Source organism: Capsicum annuum, chromosome 10 (genome assembly GCF_002878395.1).
Source record: "Capsicum annuum cultivar UCD-10X-F1 chromosome 10, UCD10Xv1.1, whole genome shotgun sequence".
In the NCBI taxonomy this organism is placed as follows: Eukaryota; Viridiplantae; Streptophyta; class Magnoliopsida; order Solanales; family Solanaceae; genus Capsicum; species Capsicum annuum.
Genome location: NC_061120.1, coordinates 177,229,274 through 177,251,651, shown reverse-complemented (window position 1 = coordinate 177,251,651; position 22,378 = coordinate 177,229,274). Strand labels below are relative to the sequence as shown.

Below are 22,378 nucleotides of genomic sequence, written 5' to 3'. Positions count from 1 at the left end.
ATGATTTTTTTTACTTATAGACATGATGTTATTTTTCAATGAAAATTGTTTACTAACACACCGTTAATGGTTGTAGCTCCGCCCTTATCGAAAAGGTCATAGCAGAGAGCAAAACACTAAATCTTAATAGTTAATTTGTTAATGATCTGAATTTTTGTTTTGTTGGTGAAAATTTAGTTCTCCCTCTTTGAAATTCCCTTCTCGTTTTTTCTTTTCCTACCCCAGTGTAATAATTTTATTTTATTCTTCTTCTTTTCTAAGAAAAAAAAAGCAAAAGCAAAATTAATTTAACATGACTGGGGAGATTCTTAATGCTCCCTCCATTTAGCTGATTTGTCACTAATTTTCTAATTGAATTTTTACTTGTACTTATAATTTTTGATATATCAAGAAAAAATAACTTTTTTTCTATTATGCTTATAACATTAATTGTTTATTCTCTAAATTAATTTCTAGACACAATAATAATCATTAATTAATAGGATAATTATGGTAAAATAACAATGTTAATAATTGTTTTCTTAATGAATATATTAAGTTAAAATGTGACAAGTAAAAGTGAACGGACGAACTAGTTAATACTCCGTGCACGACTTATTATTATTTCAAGATAAATACTCTTACAAAAATTTATATTTGTCAAACTATTTCCCCTTGATTAACTCATAGATTTCTCAAATATAATTACTACTTTCTCTTCCTCTTTTCTTTTTTTTTTAGCTATATTTATATTAATAAAATCCTTAATATATATTTTTGTTTAAATATTTTAAATTTTAACTAAACAAAAATAAAGTTCAATTAGAGTACTCCACTAAAGAATTAATATCATTTCTCTGTTTAAATAATAGTAATTGCAAAATGACCAAACTGTTGTCCTTTTTTCGTGATTTTAACACTCAAAATACTTTGTGAAAAAGTTGGCCGAAAACAATTTGTTCACTAAATTCTAAAAATCACTTCTCTCAAAGGAATTTTCCAAACACAAACTATTTTCCCAAAATCGAAAGTAAACTTGTACCTCAAAGCAAAAACAATTTACGCAAAAGGTTGCTCTTGTTCAGTTGTTTGTATTATTGTAATCAACTACTCCCTCCGTTTAAAAAAAAATGACCTATTTTCTTTTTTAGTCAGTTTAAAAAAAAATAACTTCTTTCCTTTTTTAGAAATACTTTAATTTCAACTTTCTACATGACATTTTAGGACTATAAGATTAAAGGGCATTTTGATACATTTGATACAACTTTAATTTAAGGCCACAAGATTCAAAAGTCTTCTTTATTTTCTTAAACTTTGTGCCAAATCAAAGTAGATTATTCTTTTATTTTCTTAAACTTTGTGCCAAGTCAAAGTAGATCATTCTTTTTGAAACGGAAGGAGTATAATATATATAATTCAAAGGATACACCAAGTTTTGGTATAAGATGGGATCTCCAACAAATGGGATTAGGAGATATACCGAAAGTAATACACTCAGTATCAAGTCACCTTTGATAGGAAACACTTTGCCTCCAAAGTGAAGCTTTGTGGCAAGAATCCCAATTAATCGGGTCCCAAAGCAAGTACGAAGCAAGAATCCCAATTAATCGGGCCCCAAAGAAAGTACGAAGCACCGGGTGGGAAAAAAACATAATACACAAGCTAATCAAATGGCATACACTTGGCTGCATGCCTGCAGCAAATTACAAGAAAAAGGTAGTCACGAGGAACAAACCTAAACCTAATTCATCTTGTTTTGTACAAGATTTCAACAAAGGAAATATTATTTCAGGGAACAATTTCATTGATCCCTATCCCTGGTCAAATGTACCCCCAGGCTCAACTCTTCTTCAATCAGTATTTTGCTAATTTGTGTAGGAAGAAAGGAGCTTCAAATGATAACATCCATGTAACAGGAGATGTAAAAAACTTTCCATGGCAAAGAATGGTGGTACCTCTCTCACACCTCCATGTCATAAATTTTCATACCACTCTGCAGAGATCCAATGGTAACTGAACTTCACCATGCTACTGTTGGAACTCAGAAAGGCAACTACAACACACCCAATGTAGTCCCACAGTGGCAACTACAACATACCATAGAGGTAGAGAGGTTGTTTCTAATAGACCCTCAGCTCTAGAAAAAACAGTCCAAAGCAGTCTTGAACTCAAAAGGTCATAAGCATAAATCAACCACCAACCAAATTCACCCCTATAAATTTTGTTCATTAAACACAAATGGAGAATAATAGGTAGTTATTATAGAAAGCAATTCACTTAAATGCAAAACCTCTTATCACAAGTGGCAATGATTGGCACATCAATGTCTGCCAGGAAAAAAATATGGTTAAATCTGACTATATGTTGCACAGGAGTAAGATCCTCACACTACAAGATACTATAATGAACAAACAAACTTAATGCATGCAAGATCAGGAAGTATGGTCTAAATGATGATTTGCAGTATTCCTTGGGTTACTTTTGCTCTGCCTGCCTCAGAAATTGTCCTCGAACATGTGGCCACTGTTCTGCTAGTCTCACTCTGTTTTGATATCAAACAAATGATACAATTCAAGGAAGAAAAGATAACTGCTGCTATGGCATCCAAACTCAAATGGATGGTATAGCCATTTGAATTCAGCAAAATAACAGAGAATGAAAACTTCTTGATTGTTGCATGGCATTTTCCACATAGCTTTTAGGTCGTCATTATGTACCCTTATCAGGTCAACCTCATTCCTTCTAAAGTTGCAACTCCCTACGCACAGAAGACACTCCTTTCACTTTCTGAGTGGCTGCATTCAAGATACAAAAGAAAAATAACTGAAACTATAAATATGTGTGTTCCCTCAAGATCAACTGTAAGATGCAGAGAGGTAGTAGACCAGCTTCAACCAGTTAAGATCATTGGCCTCGGAAGCAGAAAATCAGCTCTTCTCTTACAACTTGCTCAAGAGGATTATAAGTGACGGTTCAAGTATTGCCCACCTGATTTTAAAATTAAGGTGCACTTGCCGGCAAAAGTAACAATTTGATCCACAACATTAGTTCTCCGTTTATTAACTTAGAATAAATAAAAGAACAAAGAAGTGCCGCATTTGGCACAAATATGATCTTATAGACATAGGCAGTATTTGTGCTATACTAGAAGTACCTCGGAACACTAGAATTTTACACTTTGTCAATGAAGCAAATAGCGAATGAGTTTCGATACAATAGTCATAAACTTGTTCACCTCCATCACAATTTACTTACGACATTCGTTCATCATCCATTTCAATTTAGTTGAGTCCTTTAACTACAGTATTCCTCATTCCCAAGAAATCGATATTATTTCATATATTCTTCACTTGATGCGGAATTTCTTCTATAATATCCCACTCTCATACATTTTAAGAATTATATATGTCTGGATCATCCAATTCAAGAGAGAGGGAGTCAAAAGTGTGTACTTTTTTTGGGAGAGCTACAGTTAACTTATTACATGTTCAATACAAGAACTTCATTAGGAGATTGTGTAAGAAGAAAAAGGAAATACAATGCTTGCTAAAATCAACCTTTCTGACTAATGAACAGTGACAACATAAAAAATAAGTCTCAATTTCCTCTGTTTTTTCTAGCCAAGGATAAACAAAGCTTAAACAGAATCCGACATTCAGGAGCAGAATCTTTCCCTCTATTAACACAACCAAATTTAGTCTCCTCAGATTAACAGCATCAAGTTAGGGTAGGAACACTCAGCCCCTGAATTTTCTCCTGCCCTATCCTATCCAGGCAAATTGGCACCAACAGTTCAGAGGTGCCTAGCTCTTCCAGAGAAAATGAACATATTCCACCTTTATTCTTTAGACATGCTGATATCACAGATCTCACATTCTTTATCCATCCATAACCATTTAAAATTTTCCTCCAAATTGGCTTCTCCTTCTTTTGGAATCTCTTAATAGTCCAAAAGCCACTGAACTCGTTTATGCCCAACAGTGAACTGTTAATCTACACCGACTGCCTCCCAAACTGACACAGGTAAACAAGTAGAGAACCAGTGACGACAACTTTCTAGGTTTATGGATTTAGACAGCTACACATCATCATTCTCCTCAATCAATATCAACAAGATCCACGATCTCTATGGACCACACGCTTAATGGAATGAAAAAATAATTCATTCCCAAAATCTCTTTCTTCTCTTTTCTTTACATATGTACATTAAAAGTAGGAATATTGAGCAGTGGTGGGCAACAGAGAAAGAATGTGTGAAGAGACTCGTTTTACACATTATACGTAACTACGTATATTATTATGTTTCCCAATATGGGGCCCTTACATTAAGCATAACTATATGCACTTAGCTGATTAAATTAACTAAACACTCTCCTCAAGATGGAGCATACAAGTGGTATACACCGAGTTTGTTATGAATGTACCTAATATGAAGACCCGTGAAGACTTGGTGAATATATCTTCAAAACTAATCATTTGACTCCATGAATTTCGTGACAATGTCTCCTAATTGCATCTTTCTCCGAGAAGGTGTGGTCAATTTCCATGTGTTTAGTTCTCTCATGAAGCACCAACCTCAATGCAACATGAAGAACAACTATTTTTTTTTTTTTGAAGGAGAGCCTTGGAGTAACTGATAAATTTGTTGCCATGTGACCAGGTGGTTACAGGTTTAAGCCTTGGAAACAGCCTCTGGCAGAAATGCAAGGTAAGGCTGCCTACACCTTGTGGTGGTGCCCTTCCCCTGACCCAGCACATAGCGGGAGCGTGCATTGGGCTGCCCCTTTTCTAGATATAACATGAAGAACAACTATTTGATGCAAATGAGATCGCAAATTGCAATAATCAGTGTATTATGCTCTTGCCTCTCACTGGATCTAGCAACCTAATTTGTTTCTTTATTTTCCAAGGCAAATTACTTCCAAGTAGAACAAAACATGTAGAAGTCAAACGTCTAGTAGAAGATAATCCTGCTCAATCTACATTTGTGTATTCAGTATTTGCTCATGTCCTTGGTTCTCAAAGAATAATCTTCTTTTTGACGTTGATTTTATGTATCAAAAAATATAGATACTTGAATCCCAATGAATCACATGGAGGGTCCATAAACTGGATTATGACACTCACGAAAAGCATATAGATTCTTGCATCCAAGAGTCACATGGAGAGTCCATTAATTAGTTTACAACATTCACCATAAAGCCAATACCATCCCGAGTTATTTTGAGGTAATTCAACCTACCAACCAACCACATATATCTTGCATGGTCATTAATGGACTAATATGGACCTAGTAGAAGCTTAACATTTGGATCCATAAGAGTGTCAACGGGTTTATAACAAGACCGCCTAGAGCATACTTACATTGGAGATCAGAATATCTAATCTAGAGTACTGAGCAATTTGTATACTTAAAAGATACCCAATTTTTCTACATCCATACTCCAGAAGTGCCAAAAGAAATGTCACAATTTAGTAATATGTAGACTAAGAAATAGATAAGAACTCTAGAACAAAAAATTAATCTAAGATTAGAAGAGATTTGTGAATTCCTTCAAATTAACGATTGCTTGTCCACTGAATAATAGGTGTAAGATTTAGTAATACGAAAAATAAACACATGTGAGAAAGTTATAAATGATTGGTTGCTACACATCTATTATGATGGCTCCTCCTTGACCTTAGTGAGGTGCACTTATTGGGTGATTTGACGTTTTGGGTGTGCCATGCCAAAAAGTGACAAATAAAAGCGAACGAAGGGAGTATTTTGTATGGCGAAAAATATTAAAGTTTTCTATCACCCAACAATCCTTTCATCCCTATAAATACACAAACTTAAACCTCAGTCACCCCAGTTTCTTATCCGTGTAGCGATTTTCAAATAAGTGAGCCTGACTTGCTAATTTTCTTGTTCGAATTATCATTAATATCTCACACCTTTTAAGTTGGAACATATAAATCATATGCACTAAACTAATTAGAAATGTTTTCACTTTGTAGTCCTATGAGGAACCTTTGTAAAGATAGTTGATAGTAGTATTAAAATATGAGTAGGAATATGAATATTATATCAAATCCTACTTGGAAAAGGATTGTAATGCTAATGTCCTATTTTGAAAAGGATTTAAATGTAGTGTCTATAAATAGGGTCTCAATGTAATAATTTGGATTAAAAAACAATTCAATAATATTTTTCTCCTATATTTCTCACATGGTATCAGAGCATTGGTGAGAAAAATATCATTCCAGCATTGTTGTGTCGTTTTTCGGTGACACAAGTCGCTGTCCAAATAAATATCTTTTCCGTTGGTGTATTTCAAGACAAACCAACACCACCATCAGGTTCGAAACTTCCCGGCGAGCAAACGCCGGTCAGAGTCGCTGAAAATAGGTGTCACACGCACCGCTAGAATATATTCTCCGGCAGCGCGTCAGATCCACACGCCGGTGCGTGCAATGTCTTTCGGCTACTTTTTCGGCAGTTTCTTTTTTCCAGTAGCCTCGCCTCTTCATTCCGAGGCTGCCCATATAGCTATTTTCTGATTTTGAGCAACTTATGGCTATCAGATTAGAATTTAGACGACTTAAATTTTTTCCGGCTAGTTTTCCAATAAAATCAGACATACAAATCTTTTTCTTCAGGTGCCGGTAGCAGATTTCCATGAATATTTTGGGTACAAAATTCTGATTTCACATATCTTTTGGGTGTGATATTTTTGGCTCAAAAAATGCGAGAATTGGAAGTTCAAGTCCTATGGTCACTTTTGAACCCTTAATGAGGAGATAAGAGAATCAAACATCCCAGTCCATGAAGAATTGATGAGGGGGAGGTCGTTTTGGAAGATCTCAACCTAGGTGTAGTTATTGTAAAAGGCTTGTTATTGTAATAGGCTCGAACAAATACTCGTGGAATATGCTATTCTTTGCATGATCGACCACCTAAAAATGCTCATGTTGTTCAGTCTAACACTACCAGTAATCAATAGGTGCATTTATCTGAAAAGAAATATAATGAGTATCTTCAGTATCGCCCAAGTAAGCAGATATCTCTACCAGTATCCTCACTGCACAATCTACTACCTTTGGATCATGGGTTGTGGACTCTGACGCTTCTAATCAAATCTCTGGTCTCTGGTGATAAATCACTTCTATTAAATATTATTTATTCACAGTCTTCCAATAGTCACTTTAGCCAATAGTAACCAAACCAAAGCAAAAGGAGTTAGACAAGCTACTCCACTATCCTCTGTCGCTTTAAATTTTGTTCTTTGTCCCTGGTTGTCCTTTCAATCTTGCATCAATCTTGCATTAGTTAGTCGTTTGACTCGTGCCTAAATTGTAGCATACTATTTCTAGAGGACTCTTTTATCATGCATGACCATAGTACGGGACAAACTATTGGTGTAGGATATGAATCACAAAGCCTTTACTACCTTACCTCCCCTAACTCCTTCATAGCATGACCAATTAAAATTCTCCGGATATAATTCACCAACGTATAGAACATCCTAGATTGTTCAAATTATATAGTGCCTAGTTTTTCTGGTCTATCCACATTAAATTGTGAGTCGTGTCAACTTGAGAAACCATTCAAACTACCTTTAAATGTAGTACTGAGAATCGTGCAGAAGAATCGTGCAGAGTCTATCTTTTCCTTACTTCACTCTGATATTTTGGGTCCTTGTAGAATCAGTTCTACCTCAGGCTTTCGTTATTTTGTTAGCTTAATTGATGATTATTCAAAATGTCCTTGGATTTTCTAAATGAAAGATCACTCTGAATTGTTTACTATATTCAAGAGTTATTGCGCTGAAGTACGAAATCAATTTGGCGTCTCTATTCGTACCTTTCGTAGTGATAATGCCTTAGAATACATTTCTCCCAATTTCAACAATTTATGACTCATCAAGGAATTATTCATTAGATTTCTAGTCCATATACCTCTCAACAGAATAGAGTAGCAGAGAGGAAGAATAGGCACCTCATCCTGCTTGCACTTTTCTCATTCAATCTCATGTTCCGCTGTGTTTTTTAGGCGACTCAATTATCGCATCTTGTTATTTAATTAATCAGATGCCTTCATCTTTCATTCAAAATCAAATTCCCTATTCAATATTATTTCCTCAGTCACATCTCTACTCTCTTCCCCCTCGTGTCTTTGGGAGTACATGTTTTGTTCATATCTTCACCTTCGATAAAGATAAATTAACCCTTTGTGTTCTCAAATGTATCCTTCTTGGTTATTCTCGAGTACAAAAGGAATATTGTTGCTACTCGCCTAATCTTTGTCGGTACCTTATGTTAGTTGATGTCACATTCTTTGAGTCTCAACCTTACTTTACATCTTCTTCTGATCCTGATCATCCTAACATGTCTGAGGTCTTACCTATATAGACTTTTGAGGTTCCTACTGCTACTTCTACATCTCCATCTATAGTGCCACAGTCTTACCTGCATCTAACATACCTTCTACAACTCCATCTTTAGTGCCACTATTCTTGACTTATCATTGTTGTCCACGTACAACATCAAGCTCAGATGATTCCCATCCTGCACCTGACCCTGCACCATTATAGACTTATCTCCTCCGACTGCACTTCGAAAAGGTACACGATCCGCTCCTAATATTAACCTTCATTATACCTTTTTAAGTTATCATTGTCTATCATCACCCCCATTATGCCTTCATATCATCTTTGTCCTTTGTCTCCATCTCTAGGTCCACAAAAGAAGCACTTTCTCATCCAAGATGGAGACAGACTATAATTGACAAGATGTCTGCTTTACATACGAGTGGTACTCGAGAGTTTGTTCCTCTACTTTCAGATAAATCAACCATTGGTTATCCGTGGGTTTTTGGAGTGAAAGTTGGTTCGGACGGCCAAATTGATCGACTTAAGGCTCGCCTTGTTGCCAAGGGGTATACTCAGATATTTGGGCTTGATTATAGTGATACTTTCTCTCCCTTGGCTAAAATAGCATTTGTTCGTCTTTTTCTATCCATGGCTATTGTTCGATATTGGCCTCTTTTTTCAATCGGATATTAAGAATGTTTTTCTCTGTGGTGACCTTGAGTAGGAAGTTATATGGAGCAACCGCCTGGTTTTGTTGCTTCGCGGGCAGAGTGTCGATTGCGTCGGTCACTTTATGGTCTAAAACAATCTCCTCGAGCATGGTTTGGAAAGTTCAGCACAATAATTTAGAAGTTTGGCATGATTCGTAGTGAAACAAATCACTGTGTTTTATCAACATTCTGCTTCAAATCTATGTATTTATTTGGTGGTTTAGATTGATGATATCGTTATTACTGTAATGATCAAGATGGTATCATTAGTTTAAAGAAAACCTCTTTCGGCATTTCCCGACTAAAAACCTCAACAGACTAAAGTATTTTCTACGAATTGAAGTTGCTCAGTCCAAGCTCAGGTATTGTTATTTCACAATGCAAGTATGCCATAGATATTCTTGAAGAGATAGGAATGATGGGATGTAAACCTGTTAACACTCCTACGGATCCAAATAGTAAACTCCTGCCAGGATAGGGGGAGCCACGTAATGATCTTAGAAGATATAGGCGTCTAGTTGGTAAGTTGAGTTATCTTATAGTGACCAGACCTGACATTTCCTATCCTGAGTATTGTAAGTCAATTTATGGATTCTCCCTGTGATATTCATTAGGATGCAGTTGTTCGCAATGTGCGATATATTAAGTTAGCTCCAAATAAAGGATTACTCTTCGAGGATCGAGGTCATGATCAAGTTGTTGGATATACGAACGCTGATTGGGCAGGATCACCTTGTGATAGACGTTCTACATTCGAATATTGTGTTTTAGTGGGAGGTAATTTGGTGCCCTGGAAGAGTAAGAAACAGACTGTGGTTGCTCGATCTAATGCCAAAGCAGAATATACAGATGCTAATTGTTGATTGGGCAGGATCACCTTGTGATAGACGTTCTACATCCGAATATTGTGTTTTAGTAGGAGGTAATTTGGTGTTCTGGAAGAGTAAGAAACAGAGTATGGTTGCTCGATCTAGTGCAGAAGCAGAATTTTGAGCAATGACGCTAGCCACTTGTGAGCTAGTTTGAATCAAACAGTTGTTGAGCGAGTTAAAATCTGAAGAAATGAAGTCTACTGTAGTGTCTATAAATAGGGGTCTCAATGTAATAATTTAGATTAAAAAACAATTCAATAATAAAATCAGATTGGGTGTCGGCCCTGGAAGATGATATGGAAAGTCAAAATTCCCTATAAAGTATCTTGTTTTACTTGGTTATTAGCTAGAGGAAAAGCACTCACACAGGACAATCTGTGCAAGAGGGGTCATCATCTATGTTCCAGATGCTTTTTATGTGGGGAAAATGCTGAGACAATTAATCATTTATTTCTGCACTGTGAACTAACTGGACAATTATGGAGGGTGTTCCTCAACTTTAGGGGGATTCTATGGACCATGCCAAGTAATATAGTCGATGTGCTAGCATGTTGGAACAAAGAAGGCAGTAATGCAATTCAGAAAATGAGATGGAAGATTATTCCAGCGTGCATTTGGTGGACAGTTTGGGAAGAGAGAAACCAAAGATGTTTTGAAAACAAAGCCGACCATCTACAGAAGATTAAGATGAAATGCTTGGGGCTGTTCTTTTTTTTGTGTAAAGCAATAGGTTTAGAATACCAAAAAAAAATCTGACATATTAGAATCCTTGTGAGATGACAGAGTATCAAATGCTCTATACTTTTGTAATCTGTAATTAACGGGTGCTACACTGTTTATGTGTAGTCTTATAAAAATATACAAATATGTTACCTTTCTCAAAAAAAGAAAAAAAAAAATTCTCCTATATTTCTCACTAGTTTAGTTGAGCGAAAGGGTTTGGGATAATTTCCTTAGAAATGATCTTCTCCTGAACAAAGTGGTACCTATTTTTTTTGACAAAAAAGTGGTACCTATTTATATTTTCAATTTTTTCATGAAAAACTAGATTAGAAGCTATATCTGATATTGCTTGATTATCACAATAAAACTTAATTTGTTTAATGTCTACAAACTTCCATTTTCAGTGTAATTGTTTAACACATATTTGTTCACAGACAGTTGTTGCCACGGATTCAGCTCTGCACTTGATCGAGCAGCAACATTCTACTTCTTATTTTTCCATAATACAAGATTACCACAGGAAAAACACAGAAGCTAGATCTAGAATGTCAACTAATTGGTTAACCAGCCTAATCTACATCAAAGTATCCTATAATCTGAGGGTTTCCTTTGTCTTCAAGCAACAATCCTGGCCGGGTGATCTTTTTATGTGTCTTAAGTTTGTACAACAGCATTTCATTGACTGGTATTGGAGATGCATTGACCGACTTACTACACCCACACAAAACAATGTTTGTTTAGGTAACAGTGAGATAGTCTAACTTCCTGATTAGCCTTTGGTACCTTTTAGGATTTGTAATGGCTTCTCTTGATCTGATAACAGTTATTGTTCAGATCCAATCAGACTATCAACAGATTTGCAAACCAGCATACCCGTGGCTTTAAAAGTATCGAATACATATTTTCTTTGAGAAATAACAGTCTCTTGATTGGGCCTCAAAATACCGAGAAAATATTTTAGATGTCCTAAATTCTTGATTTGAAAATGACTGGTTAGATATTTTTTTAATTGTATGATTTTCTCGTGATCATTGCATGTAATAGGTACGCCATCTATACATACCAACAGATAAACAGATTGACCAAGTACGACAGTAGAATGATGGGCCAGCTACTTCACAAGAAAGTAGGAATAGGACCAATCACTGATGAAAAAAGATTAGGATAGAGAAAATATAAATGAAATGTTTCAATCTACCTTTTTCTTAAAGCATCTATCTTTCTTCTTCTGCTGAAATTTGGTCAAGGCTGCTGCTCTGACAAGTTCAGAAGGATCAGTTGTATTTCCACAACCACTGCCGCTGGCATCACCACTTTCATTTTTGCCAGCTAACCCATTATCACTTTCCCCATTTGTACCTCCAGCATTTATAGCTGTGCAGCTTACATCTTGCACATTGCTTCCACGGTTACTTCCCGAAGCACTTCTGTTCAAACTGTGATATTCAGGGTTCCCTTCACAAGGCCTAGCTAGAATGTTGGATGAAATACAACTTGGGCCATCTACAATTAGTTTCTTCAATGAGAAATCTACATGGGTGGATGTGCAATCTTGATCTAGGTCGTGGAAGTGATGGTGGTGGTGGTGCTGATGAGAGTGATGAACTAGGATGTCAATGTGAGAGCCTCCCAGGGCAAGATTGTCTGTAGCTTGTGTATTACAAGGCTTAAGCTTAATGTGTGGAACTTGCTGAGGGGAGATTCTGAAGTCAACTTTTGCAGGCTTGAAAGCTGACAATGAGCACAAACCTTTAATTGTTGATGTTGCTTCTGCCCTATCTCTAGAAAGTAATGGTTCCTCAGAAAGCTTATTAGTGGTGGACCCCTTATCTATAACATTGCCAGTTCCACTCGGATTTAAAAATTTCTCATTTGTATGAGTTGGAATATCACATGATTCGTTCTTGGCAACTTCCTGGCCATTATTAATTAAAGAACTACTAAGTGTAATCCCATCAGGAGTCCTCGTAGGGTTTGAAGACGAATTATACCTGCAAAACGGTCCACCACAGAGCAAAAGGTAAATTGCTGAAGTTCCTTATCCAAAAAAGGAAATCAGCACAGCTTAAAAAGTTTAGAAAGCACGTCTCCAAACCTTGAGAAAGCTGAAAGATCTGATCTTCTCAAAACATTACGATCATCTTGAGCAGTTTTTTCTGGTTCTTTTGGTCCTCTTAGCCTTTTTAAACTTAGCTCTTTAGACTCACCAATGGATGAATTATTGATATCTAATACCTGCACAGCTTTGTTCAGCCTTCTGCTGTTGGTCCGAGGATGAGGTGTCTCAGCAGTCACATCATGATATTCAGTGGATGGAAAATTACCATCTAGATCTGCCTGGTGTTTATCCATCTTCAAACTTCTCGTCTTGGAATTTATTGCCGGCAGTGTCTTATGTTCTGCATCAACAAGTTTGGCTGGAACCTGAATTGCATTTTCAGGCTGTGACTTCTGATATCTTGGTATGGTTTTGAGGGAGGGTTCTTCTGCAATAGAATCTTCAATGAAACAAATGATAGATACATTTCAGTAAATAAGAGACACTAAAGCCAAAGAGAAGAAAAAGATTAGTAATAGTAATTACCAGGATGGTCTTCTTCTTCTTGGCATTTCCTCTTGGCATTTATTTGTGCATTCTTGTTAGCAGCGGTGTCTGCATTTGAACGAATAACCTGAGCACAAGTGCTGTCTGGACACTCAAGTAGCTGATTCATTGGAGACACTGCCTGAGAGCTATCAGCTTCAACAGCTTGCTTTGTCCAGGAATTCTGTAAAATACAAATTTCAGACTCAGAAAGAAATATAATACAAATCATTCTGTACTTCTGTTGGTCATTAAGCCTTGGAATTTTAATGCTTAATAGGGATATCATTATAAAGCTATTATGTTGAATCGTGATGATGATGTGAATAAAGAAAAACACGTTGAATTTTGGAGTCTTTAGTTATTTCCTTTCCATAAGAAACTTACATAAGCATTGGTTTCGATTGCTGGGACATACAAAATTATCTTTGTCACAATGGACTAACCAATGGATTCTAACTCAAATGAAGCTGTGCATTTCTAACTCGTTTATTTGCTGCAAAAGTTAGTGTTCTAAATGTATCAACATATGTCGTCCCAGGTTCTCGTCTACATGTACTAACTGGTAAAACATTTTGAAAAAAGACGAGGAAATCACCTTTATTATCTAATGCTTCAAAAAACTACGAAAGAGTAGACCTAGCCCATTTTCGAGGCAGTTGCTATCATGTATTTTCTGCATATAAATAAATGGCAATAAGCTAAAAAGCAGATTTTGCCCAATGTCCTTTTATTTGTAGGAAAAGCAACCAAATGGCAATACCTGTGTGCCACTCCCATCCTCACTGCTGTTACCAACATTTAGGCCATCGCTCCCATTATCTTCCCTGTCATTGCTACCACTGTTGTTTTCAGACTTCTCACTGCTTTTTGATTTTATAGATTTTTGGGTTTGAGTGCCGCTTTCGCTCCCACTTCCACTAGACTGAAAAACGAGAACAAATTTATCATGGTAGTACACAAAAACGCTGGGAAGTCTAGTTTTAAAAGGTGAGTAAAGAGATGGTATATTACACAACGAATAAACAGCCTATAACTAGACAAACAACCCACCGACAAATAAGCATACTCTAATCTCCATCGCAAAGAACTACTGTTATTTAGGTATGTTGATGGACATCAATGCATCAGCCGTTCATTTTACACCAAGATGCTTACAAGAAAAAAAGATATTAAGAGTGATGGTGTCTCACACTGTGGCATCTTCTCCACACGTGCTGCCACAGGTTCTTAAGCTCATTCTTCCGTATAGGTTTTACTAGGAAGTCCACTGCACCTTTTGACAAACACTTGAAGACTAAATCCATTGAATCATGAGATGACATCACTGCGCATGGTCCTCATCAGTTATTCGGTGTAGATGTATTAGTATCAATTCAAAATTAAACACACTGTAGTAAGAGTTTTACAATAGAAGAATTGGCAAAACTAGCAGGGGTTACTTACTGATAACAGGAATAGTTTTGCGTGTGTAGTGGCTCATGATTTTGCATAGGAGGCATAAACCTGACAAGCAAGGCATTACAACCTCTGTTAACACTAAATCAATGTGATTGGTCAGGTTTTCCAGTATCTTCCAAGCTTGCAATCCATTAGCTGCTTCTATAACTGCAAATAACAATATTTAACTACATAATAAAGACTATAAAGATGGGAAGAGAGCAACCAAACAAAAGATATTTACAACAAATACAGTCAAGTCATAAATTGGAAGTGTAATAAAAAGGGAAAAGCATAGAGAACCACTTAGGCGAACTGTGGTAAAATCTATGACGAACAAGTCATCATACAACTCAAGTTGTTCTGACCAAATATCACAAAAATGGAACTTGAAACTTCATATTAAGTTGACAGGAAAATATGTATCTATATGAACATCATGATTTCTGCTGCTAACTTATAGTTTCAGCCGCAAGATTCATAATAGAAACAAATTAGATGACCAAGACCTATTTTTATATTAATTTATACTGCCAAAGTAACCTAGGGAATGAAACTAAGTTGCTAGATCAGTTAAAGGATGTCAGCAGCTCTTCAATTAGAGTTGTTGTTGGCTCCCCTTCAAATAACTCTAGTTACAAGATACGGCCCAATTTCCGACCATCACCCAAGACCCAACTCCTGACACCGACTGGAGACCCAAATCCGAACACCGACCCATGATCCCAGAAACGAATCCTGACCCTAACCTGACTCCTGACCCTGACTTCGGATTCGACTCCAGACATCGACTCCCGACCCTGACCCCAACCCGAGACCCCACTCATGATAGACCCAAATAACGACACCAACTCCTGCCCTGACCCAAGATCCAACTCCTGACATCAACTGAGACCCAAATTCCGACACCGATTTGAGACCCGACTCCCAACATCAATCAGAGAATTGACTCCTGATACCGAGTTGAGACCCGAGATCCAAATCCTGTCCCCAACCCTGTAACCGATACTCGACTTTTGACCCCGAATCAGGACCCTGCCCTGACTCAAAGACCACTTATTTTCCAAGAAAATATTTTCTAGTAAAACACAAATATTTTCCTTCATTACCAAACACACCATAAAAGGAGAAAAAGAAGAAAAAAAAAATTGTGTGTAATGTAGGAGTACTTATTTCTAACATAATAAGAAGTAAAGACAACAACAACAAACCCGGTGTACTCTCACATAGTGGGGTCTGATGTATGCAGTCTATACCACTACTTCAGGAGAAGTAGAAAGGTTGTTTCCGATAGACCCCCGGCTCAAGACAAGGAATAATAAACAGATACTTAATAGAGCATAGAACAGGATGTCAAGACAAAAATACGCCACCCACAAGGAATAATAAACAAAGAATAGTAAACACATTCGTAATAAAGCATACAACAAAGTGTCCTAGCAAGAATAATACATCTACCAAGTAATGTCCTACCCCAACGACTCAAACTGGCACTAGCCTTCTATCCTAATCCGCGCCCTCCAGATCTTCCTATCTAGGGTCATGTCCTCAGTAAGCTGTAACTGCTCCATGTCCCGCCTGATCACCTCTCTCCAGTATTTCTTCGGCCGTGAGAAGTTTGCTTTGGATGGTTTCAGGCGGGGTAGGGGTAGGCCGAAGAAATACTGGAGAGAGGTGATCAGGCGGGACATAGAGCAGTTACAGCTCACTGAGGATATGACCCTAGATAGGAAGATCTGGAGGGCGCAGATTAGGATAGAAGGCTAGTGCTAATTTGAGTCGTTGGGGTAGGACATTACTTGGTAGATGTATTATTCTTGCTAGGACACTTTGTTGTATGCTTTATTACGAATGTGTTTACTATTCTTTGTTTATTATTCCTTGTGGGTGGCGTATTTTTGTCTTGACATATTATCCATTGGTTTACCCATTTTTCATCCATATCAAATATGAGAAGGTCGGATACTTTATCCATTTTCACCGGCTCATTTTCGACCCGCTCGTTTGCCACCTCTGTGCTTATCCCTAGTGAGTAGACATATCCAATTCCTAGTTTCTTAAAGTTTGTCATTTGAGATATAACATTATAAAAATGAGATATGTTCGTGTATATAAAGTGTGAGCCTTTACCTAAACTAAATAAATGTTTGCAATGGACAAAATAAGAACATTGTTTGGGAGTTTATAGGCAGGAGACTACATAGTTGAGCGTCAACCTTCACCAACTATGCTCGGTCCTTTTCATCTACCTCACTAGCCTCTGTAATTAAGTGTTCTTAAATACCTTGACCTTCACAATACAACTTAAGAGGAAGGCTAAGCTAAATAGTTTGAAGTTTGAACTTCTCATTAAGGGTTCTAAAGTAATTATAGGACTTCAATTTCAAACTCTAATATTTTTGAAACTAAAGCATCAAATCCGAGAGACATGGTTGGACTGAAGAGAGTTCTACGCAAACAATCACAAAATATAACTGAGAGGCTGGCAAAAAAGATCTAAGAATAATGTAGAGTCTCAGTATCGAATTTCAGAATAAACTAAAATACTCTTCATGACTCGCAGCACTACATGGAAAGGTAGTGTGGGTGTGTTTTCCAAGTTGACACGACTTCTGACTTATCATCATCGTCCGCGTCCATCAGATGATTCATGTCATAAGATAGGCCCTGCATATATGCATTGTATTTGTTGTGCATTTATTTGGTGGTTTATGTTGACAATAACGTCATTATCAACAATTATCAGAACATCTCTTTCAGCACTTCCAAACTAAAACCTCGGTAGACTAAAGCATTTTCAAGATATTAAGGTTGCTCAGTCCAGATCAAGCATCGTTAATTCACAACGGAAGTATATCTTAAACATTCTCAAGGAGACGTGAACAAGAAGATGTGGACCAATTGAAATTCACATGAATCTGAGTGCTACATTCCTGCCAGAACAAGGAGCGCCACTATCTGGGAAGACATAAGTGGTAGGTTAGTAAGTTGAATTATCTCACGATGACTAGACCTGAAATTTCTTGTCCTGTGAGCTAAGTTGTGCGGACTCTTCACTTTCAATGCCACACCCGTGTCGGATTCTCCAAAAAAACACTACTTTTGAAGAACCAAATACGCACCCATTGACATTTTTGGAGAGTCCGAACAAAATAGCATGCGAGTGTTGTAAGTCAGTTTATGGATTCTCCTTATGATGTTTATTGGGATGCAGTTGTCTGCATTCTACATATATAAAGTTAGCTACCGGTAAAGGATTACTCTTCAAGGATCGCGGCTATGAGCATATCGATCGTATGGGCAGGATCACCTTCTCACACCTACTGCCAGGCGTCGGGATATTGTATTTTAGTAAGAGGTAATTCAATATCCTAGAATAGTGTGGGACCAAATGTGGTTACTCGATCTAGTGCAGTACAGAATATCGAGCAATGGTTCTAGTAACCTATGAGCTAGTTTGGATCAAACAATTGCTCAGAAAATTAAAATTTGGAGAAATCTGGTAAATGAAACTTGTGTGTGATAATTAAGCAGCCATTTCTATTGCGTCAAAATAGGTATTTTATTAAAGGACTAAGCACATTAAGATTGACATACACTTTATCTGACAAAAGACATTCTCATGAGATATTGTTACAAAATTTGTGAAGTCATATGCTCAGCTTGCAGATATTTTCAGCAAGCTCCTTACTAGTCCTCGTGTTAGTTACATCAGTGCCTATCACTTAAATGCACCAACGTGAGGGAGAGAGTTAGAATAATAATGTAAGTAATGTCCTACATAGAAAAGGATTATTAAATACTGCGTTAAATATAACAATATATAGTGCTTAGTGTAATAATGTAGATATGCATCTTAATAATATTTACTGTGTTTTTGTTTCTCATGTCATTTATTAGGCATCTCCATCAGTGTTGCTAAAGGCACATTTGTAACTAAAATAAAGTCGTGTTGTGCAGCCTCCCCTCACTTACTCACTTACTGTATACACTAAGGTGCTAAGTTGTGCTCCTTCATCACTCATAGATTGTTTTTAAGAGGTCACTGCTACCAATAAATATATTTAGTCAATTAATCCATTAGTTCTTAAAAACATTATCAACGAAATTAAACTTTTAGCGTAAAGAAACGAGCTCCAGAAAACATGAAACTACATCTTTTCATCTATATCAGAAATTTAAGATGATTTTTCAACTTGATTGACACGATTTTTACTTCATATATTCCACTTAACTAAAGTTATGTCAATTCTTTATTAGTGTTTTTCTTCGTTATGGCAAATACTTCAAATCTATTTAGCAACTAAATCTCCAAAAGAGTTTGGCCCTCGTTAGTGCTATTTGCTTTTGACTACTTTGACTTCCATCAGGATGACAGCCACTGGCAACACCATTATGCAGCTCAAATAAGAGTATATTTAGCGTCGAATGATAAAAATTCAGAAAAATATACTGTAAACAACACCTCAAACTCCTATCTTTTAAATAGCCAATGTTATAAGCAATATCTGATTGTTCTGCAAGTACTCATAACCAGAAATTAAAACAAACTCAGATGTAGAGTCTGGCTCGTCTTTTTGTCCATCGTATTTGATTATTGCAAGATAGAGTTGAAAGGATAAAAGGAAAGCTAAGCAGATACAAGAATAAGCTAGGTTTTTAACAAAACAGTCTAATGTTATCTATTTGCTAATAATCCGTCAAGCTAAAACTGAAACTTGACAAAAACGGACTAACCTTCATAATTGCAATTTCGAAGTAAAGCAGAGACAATATGTCGTGTAGAATCATCATTCTCCACCAGCAGCACTTTAATGGAGGTGACATGAAGAAATTGCTGCCAACAGGCTGCTGACCCCTGACTCTGTTGTTGTTCTTGCAATTTCACACCATGTTGAGCTTGCAATGTGATCTCCCTCTCTTCTATCCTGTCATTACTGATCGTACCAATTTTGAACTCATTATCCTTAACTACATTTAATCCCTCACGAAAAATTCCATCTCCAATAGCCTTTTCCTCATCTAGCATTTCTTTGTCTTCGTCACCAACAATATTCATTGATACACTCCTTGCCAACCAGATCTAAAAGTACTGATGATAAGGAAGATGTGACACCAACATAATATTTCATAAATCCTTGTCAGCTAAAGTGAAGTGAGAACTGCTTCTTCTTCAAGAACCGAAATACTTCATATACAAACCCTCTCATACCTATTCCACATCAGAAATGTTAAAACAATCAATTGAATTAGCAAAATCAACAAGATTGAAATACTGCTTAATTAAACATAACAACAACAACCCATTGTAGTTCCACATCCCTTATCCCACAAAGTAGGGTTTAAGGAGGGTAGAATGTACCCAGACCTTACCCCTACGCTCAGGTACAGGCATTGTTTCCAGTAGACCCTCAGCAGGAAAAACAGTCCAAATGGGGGGTCTGGGCAGGGGCGGATCTAAAGGCTAGCGAAGGGGGGATCACCTGAAGCCCCTCGGATACACGGATATATAAGGTACTTCTAAAAAAAAACTATGTATGTATATAGATTTTGAGTCCACTAAACACAGATAAGAGGTTGACTCAATGGTTGAGGAGGTTCAATATTCACCTTGAGGTTCCAAGTTCAAATCCTAAGCATTAAATTTTTATTTTTCGAACCCTCTTAGTGAAAATATGGATCCGCCACCGGGCGTGAGAAGGGCAGAGTATACACAGATCTTACACCTAACTCAGAGATAGGGAGAGACTATTTCCAATACACCCTCAATTGAAGGAGAAATAGTCCTAAAAAGAGTAATGAAAGTACAAGAAACAACAGATAATAACAAAAACACCACGTAGTAACATAAGATAATAGAAGCTATAACAAAACAACTTGATAATTGAGATATCAAAACAATACAATTAAACCTAACATTTATACAAAAATTCCTCAAAGTCTGACCAAACATTCATTTATCACCTATATTAAGCAGAACCAAGCATCAGACACACATCAAACCCTACCGGCCAGCACAGAGAATAATACTAAGCATGTTATATAGTTGTTAATAGCATAAACAATTTAACACACATACCAAAAACAAAAAAATAGACGAAACTCTCATCAATTTATAACATCAATGATAATTCGCTAAAATAAATGACAATTAAAGTGAAAAAGAGACATTAACTACAATATAGACTTGAAATTAATGAAGCTATTATTGACCGTACCTTCAAAGCTCATCGAAAAAAACAGCTATGAAAATTGTTTTGCCACCGAAATTCCGTTAAACCCAGCAAAAAATACAGCAAAGACGTCATAAAAATTAAATTGGAGCTATAATTAGCAATTATATCATAAAGAATTTTACAAAAAATATATGTATAACTTCAAATTTGCTTTATTGAGTTTTCTTTTTAAGAAAAAAAAAAACTGAGAGATTTTCAGAGGGAGATTTTGGTTTTACCAAATGAAAACTTTACTATATCCACAGGGGAAAGAAATAAAATTCTTGGAGCAATTGATTGAGAATTGTTGTTGATGACATGGACGAAACCTGGGCCCCATGTGTGACACGTAGGATGAGATTATTCCACGTCAGTAAACATGCTGATGGCAGAATCTAAAGAAGGAAGATCGAGGGCTTTCAGCCGAATCGCGACAGATCTAATGGAAGGACACGTGTCAACTGCTGAGTATTTTTAGTGTTTTCCTGATTTTGATTTGAAAGAAAATTAAGAAAGTAAAAATGTTCTCACTCCATTATTTTTCTTTTACATGCTTAAAAAAAATAATGTTAATAATATTTATTTAATTTACAAAATTAATAAATAATTTATTTATTTTACCTCTGCTATAAATATAATTCACGACTCAATACATTTCACAAAATATTAAATTTATTATATTTAAATAATAATATAGTAAAATTATATCTACTATTTATTATTTCTTTAACATGTGTAATACGTTAATAATAGACAAATATTATTAAATAGAGAAAGAAAATAACAAAATCTTATTTGATAAAAAAGACACTCGAAGCTTTCGTCATGAATGTAAGGATAATAGACTATATGTGATTATTTCTACAAGAGATTGTTATCATGAGTTGAAGCCATAATTATAACAACTTTATCAATTACATCAAAAACTTTCCTTTCAAAATATTATTTCCTCTTTTTCACGTGTCGTCATTTTATTTTTTGTTTATTTAAAAAAGAATATCATTTTTTTATTTCATAACTATTTAAAAACACAATTACTTTTATCTTTATTGGTTCCACATATAAAATTTCACTTAATTAAAAATAATTATAGTATATATTTTAATAGTATAATAAAAGATAATTTAATGAAAATCTCAAATATTTTTTTATTTCTTAAACTCTATGTTCAATTAAATTGTAATACATAAAATAAAATAAAAAAAATATCATTTAATTAGTGAAAATTATATTAAAAAATTATTCATTTTTTTAAACAGACTAAAAACAAAAGCCGAAGGACCAACATAGGTTATGGTGCAACGAATGGGGTTGCTCCACCCTTAACCAAAGGTCAAGGATTCGATTCTGGACATAAAAAAAACTCTGTTGGAAGCTATACCCTCGAATGGCCCTATCCGAAGCCGATGGGAGGAAGACAAAATGTCGTCGCCAGGGTCTTTCACGGACGGTCCTGATGGCGTCCAAATTTTGTTGCAAAGTTATATAAATACCCTTTGAT

General features: G+C 36.0%; 1 protein-coding gene across 4 annotated transcripts; it reads right to left on the bottom strand.

Moving 5' to 3' along the window:
- Positions 1-2,218: 2,218 nt before the first annotated feature.
- Positions 2,219-21,158, bottom strand: LOC107843364 (two-component response regulator-like APRR7). 4 transcript variants are annotated; one of them, XM_016687614.2, is made up of 9 exons: positions 20,881-21,158; positions 19,400-19,874; positions 14,669-14,830; positions 14,416-14,549; positions 13,986-14,147; positions 13,223-13,406; positions 12,734-13,136; positions 11,837-12,629; positions 2,219-2,737 (listed from the first exon to the last, which is right to left on the bottom strand). In XM_016687614.2, the coding sequence occupies exons 2-9, from the start codon at positions 19,719-19,721 to the stop codon at positions 2,702-2,704; spliced, it is 2,196 nt and encodes a 731-aa protein (XP_016543100.1). In that variant the 5' UTR covers positions 19,722-19,874; positions 20,881-21,158; the 3' UTR covers positions 2,219-2,701. The 4 variants fall into 4 exon arrangements, with proteins under 4 accessions (XP_016543100.1, XP_016543102.1, XP_047254544.1 ...); XM_016687616.2 differs by having other exon boundaries at positions 2,219-2,774; positions 20,881-21,136; XM_047398588.1 differs by having other exon boundaries at positions 2,219-2,774; positions 12,734-13,124; positions 20,881-21,136.
- Between the last annotated feature and the right edge of the window lie 1,220 nt (positions 21,159-22,378).

What these genes read in the sequence shown, in the direction of transcription:
- LOC107843364 (XM_016687614.2), bottom strand. Translation starts at nt 19,721, where the DNA reads ATGAATATTGTTGGTGACGAAGACAAAGAAATGCTAGATGAGGAAAAG. An exon ending in AGGATGGGAGTGGCACACAG is followed by an intron (nt 13,407 to 13,985) that starts GTATTGCCATTT and finishes TGTATTTTACAG; the next exon opens with AATTCCTGGACAAAGCAAGC. An exon ending in ATAGATGCTTTAAGAAAAAG is followed by an intron (nt 2,738 to 11,836) that starts GTAGATTGAAAC and finishes TTCTGTGCGTAG; the next exon opens with GGAGTTGCAACTTTAGAAGG.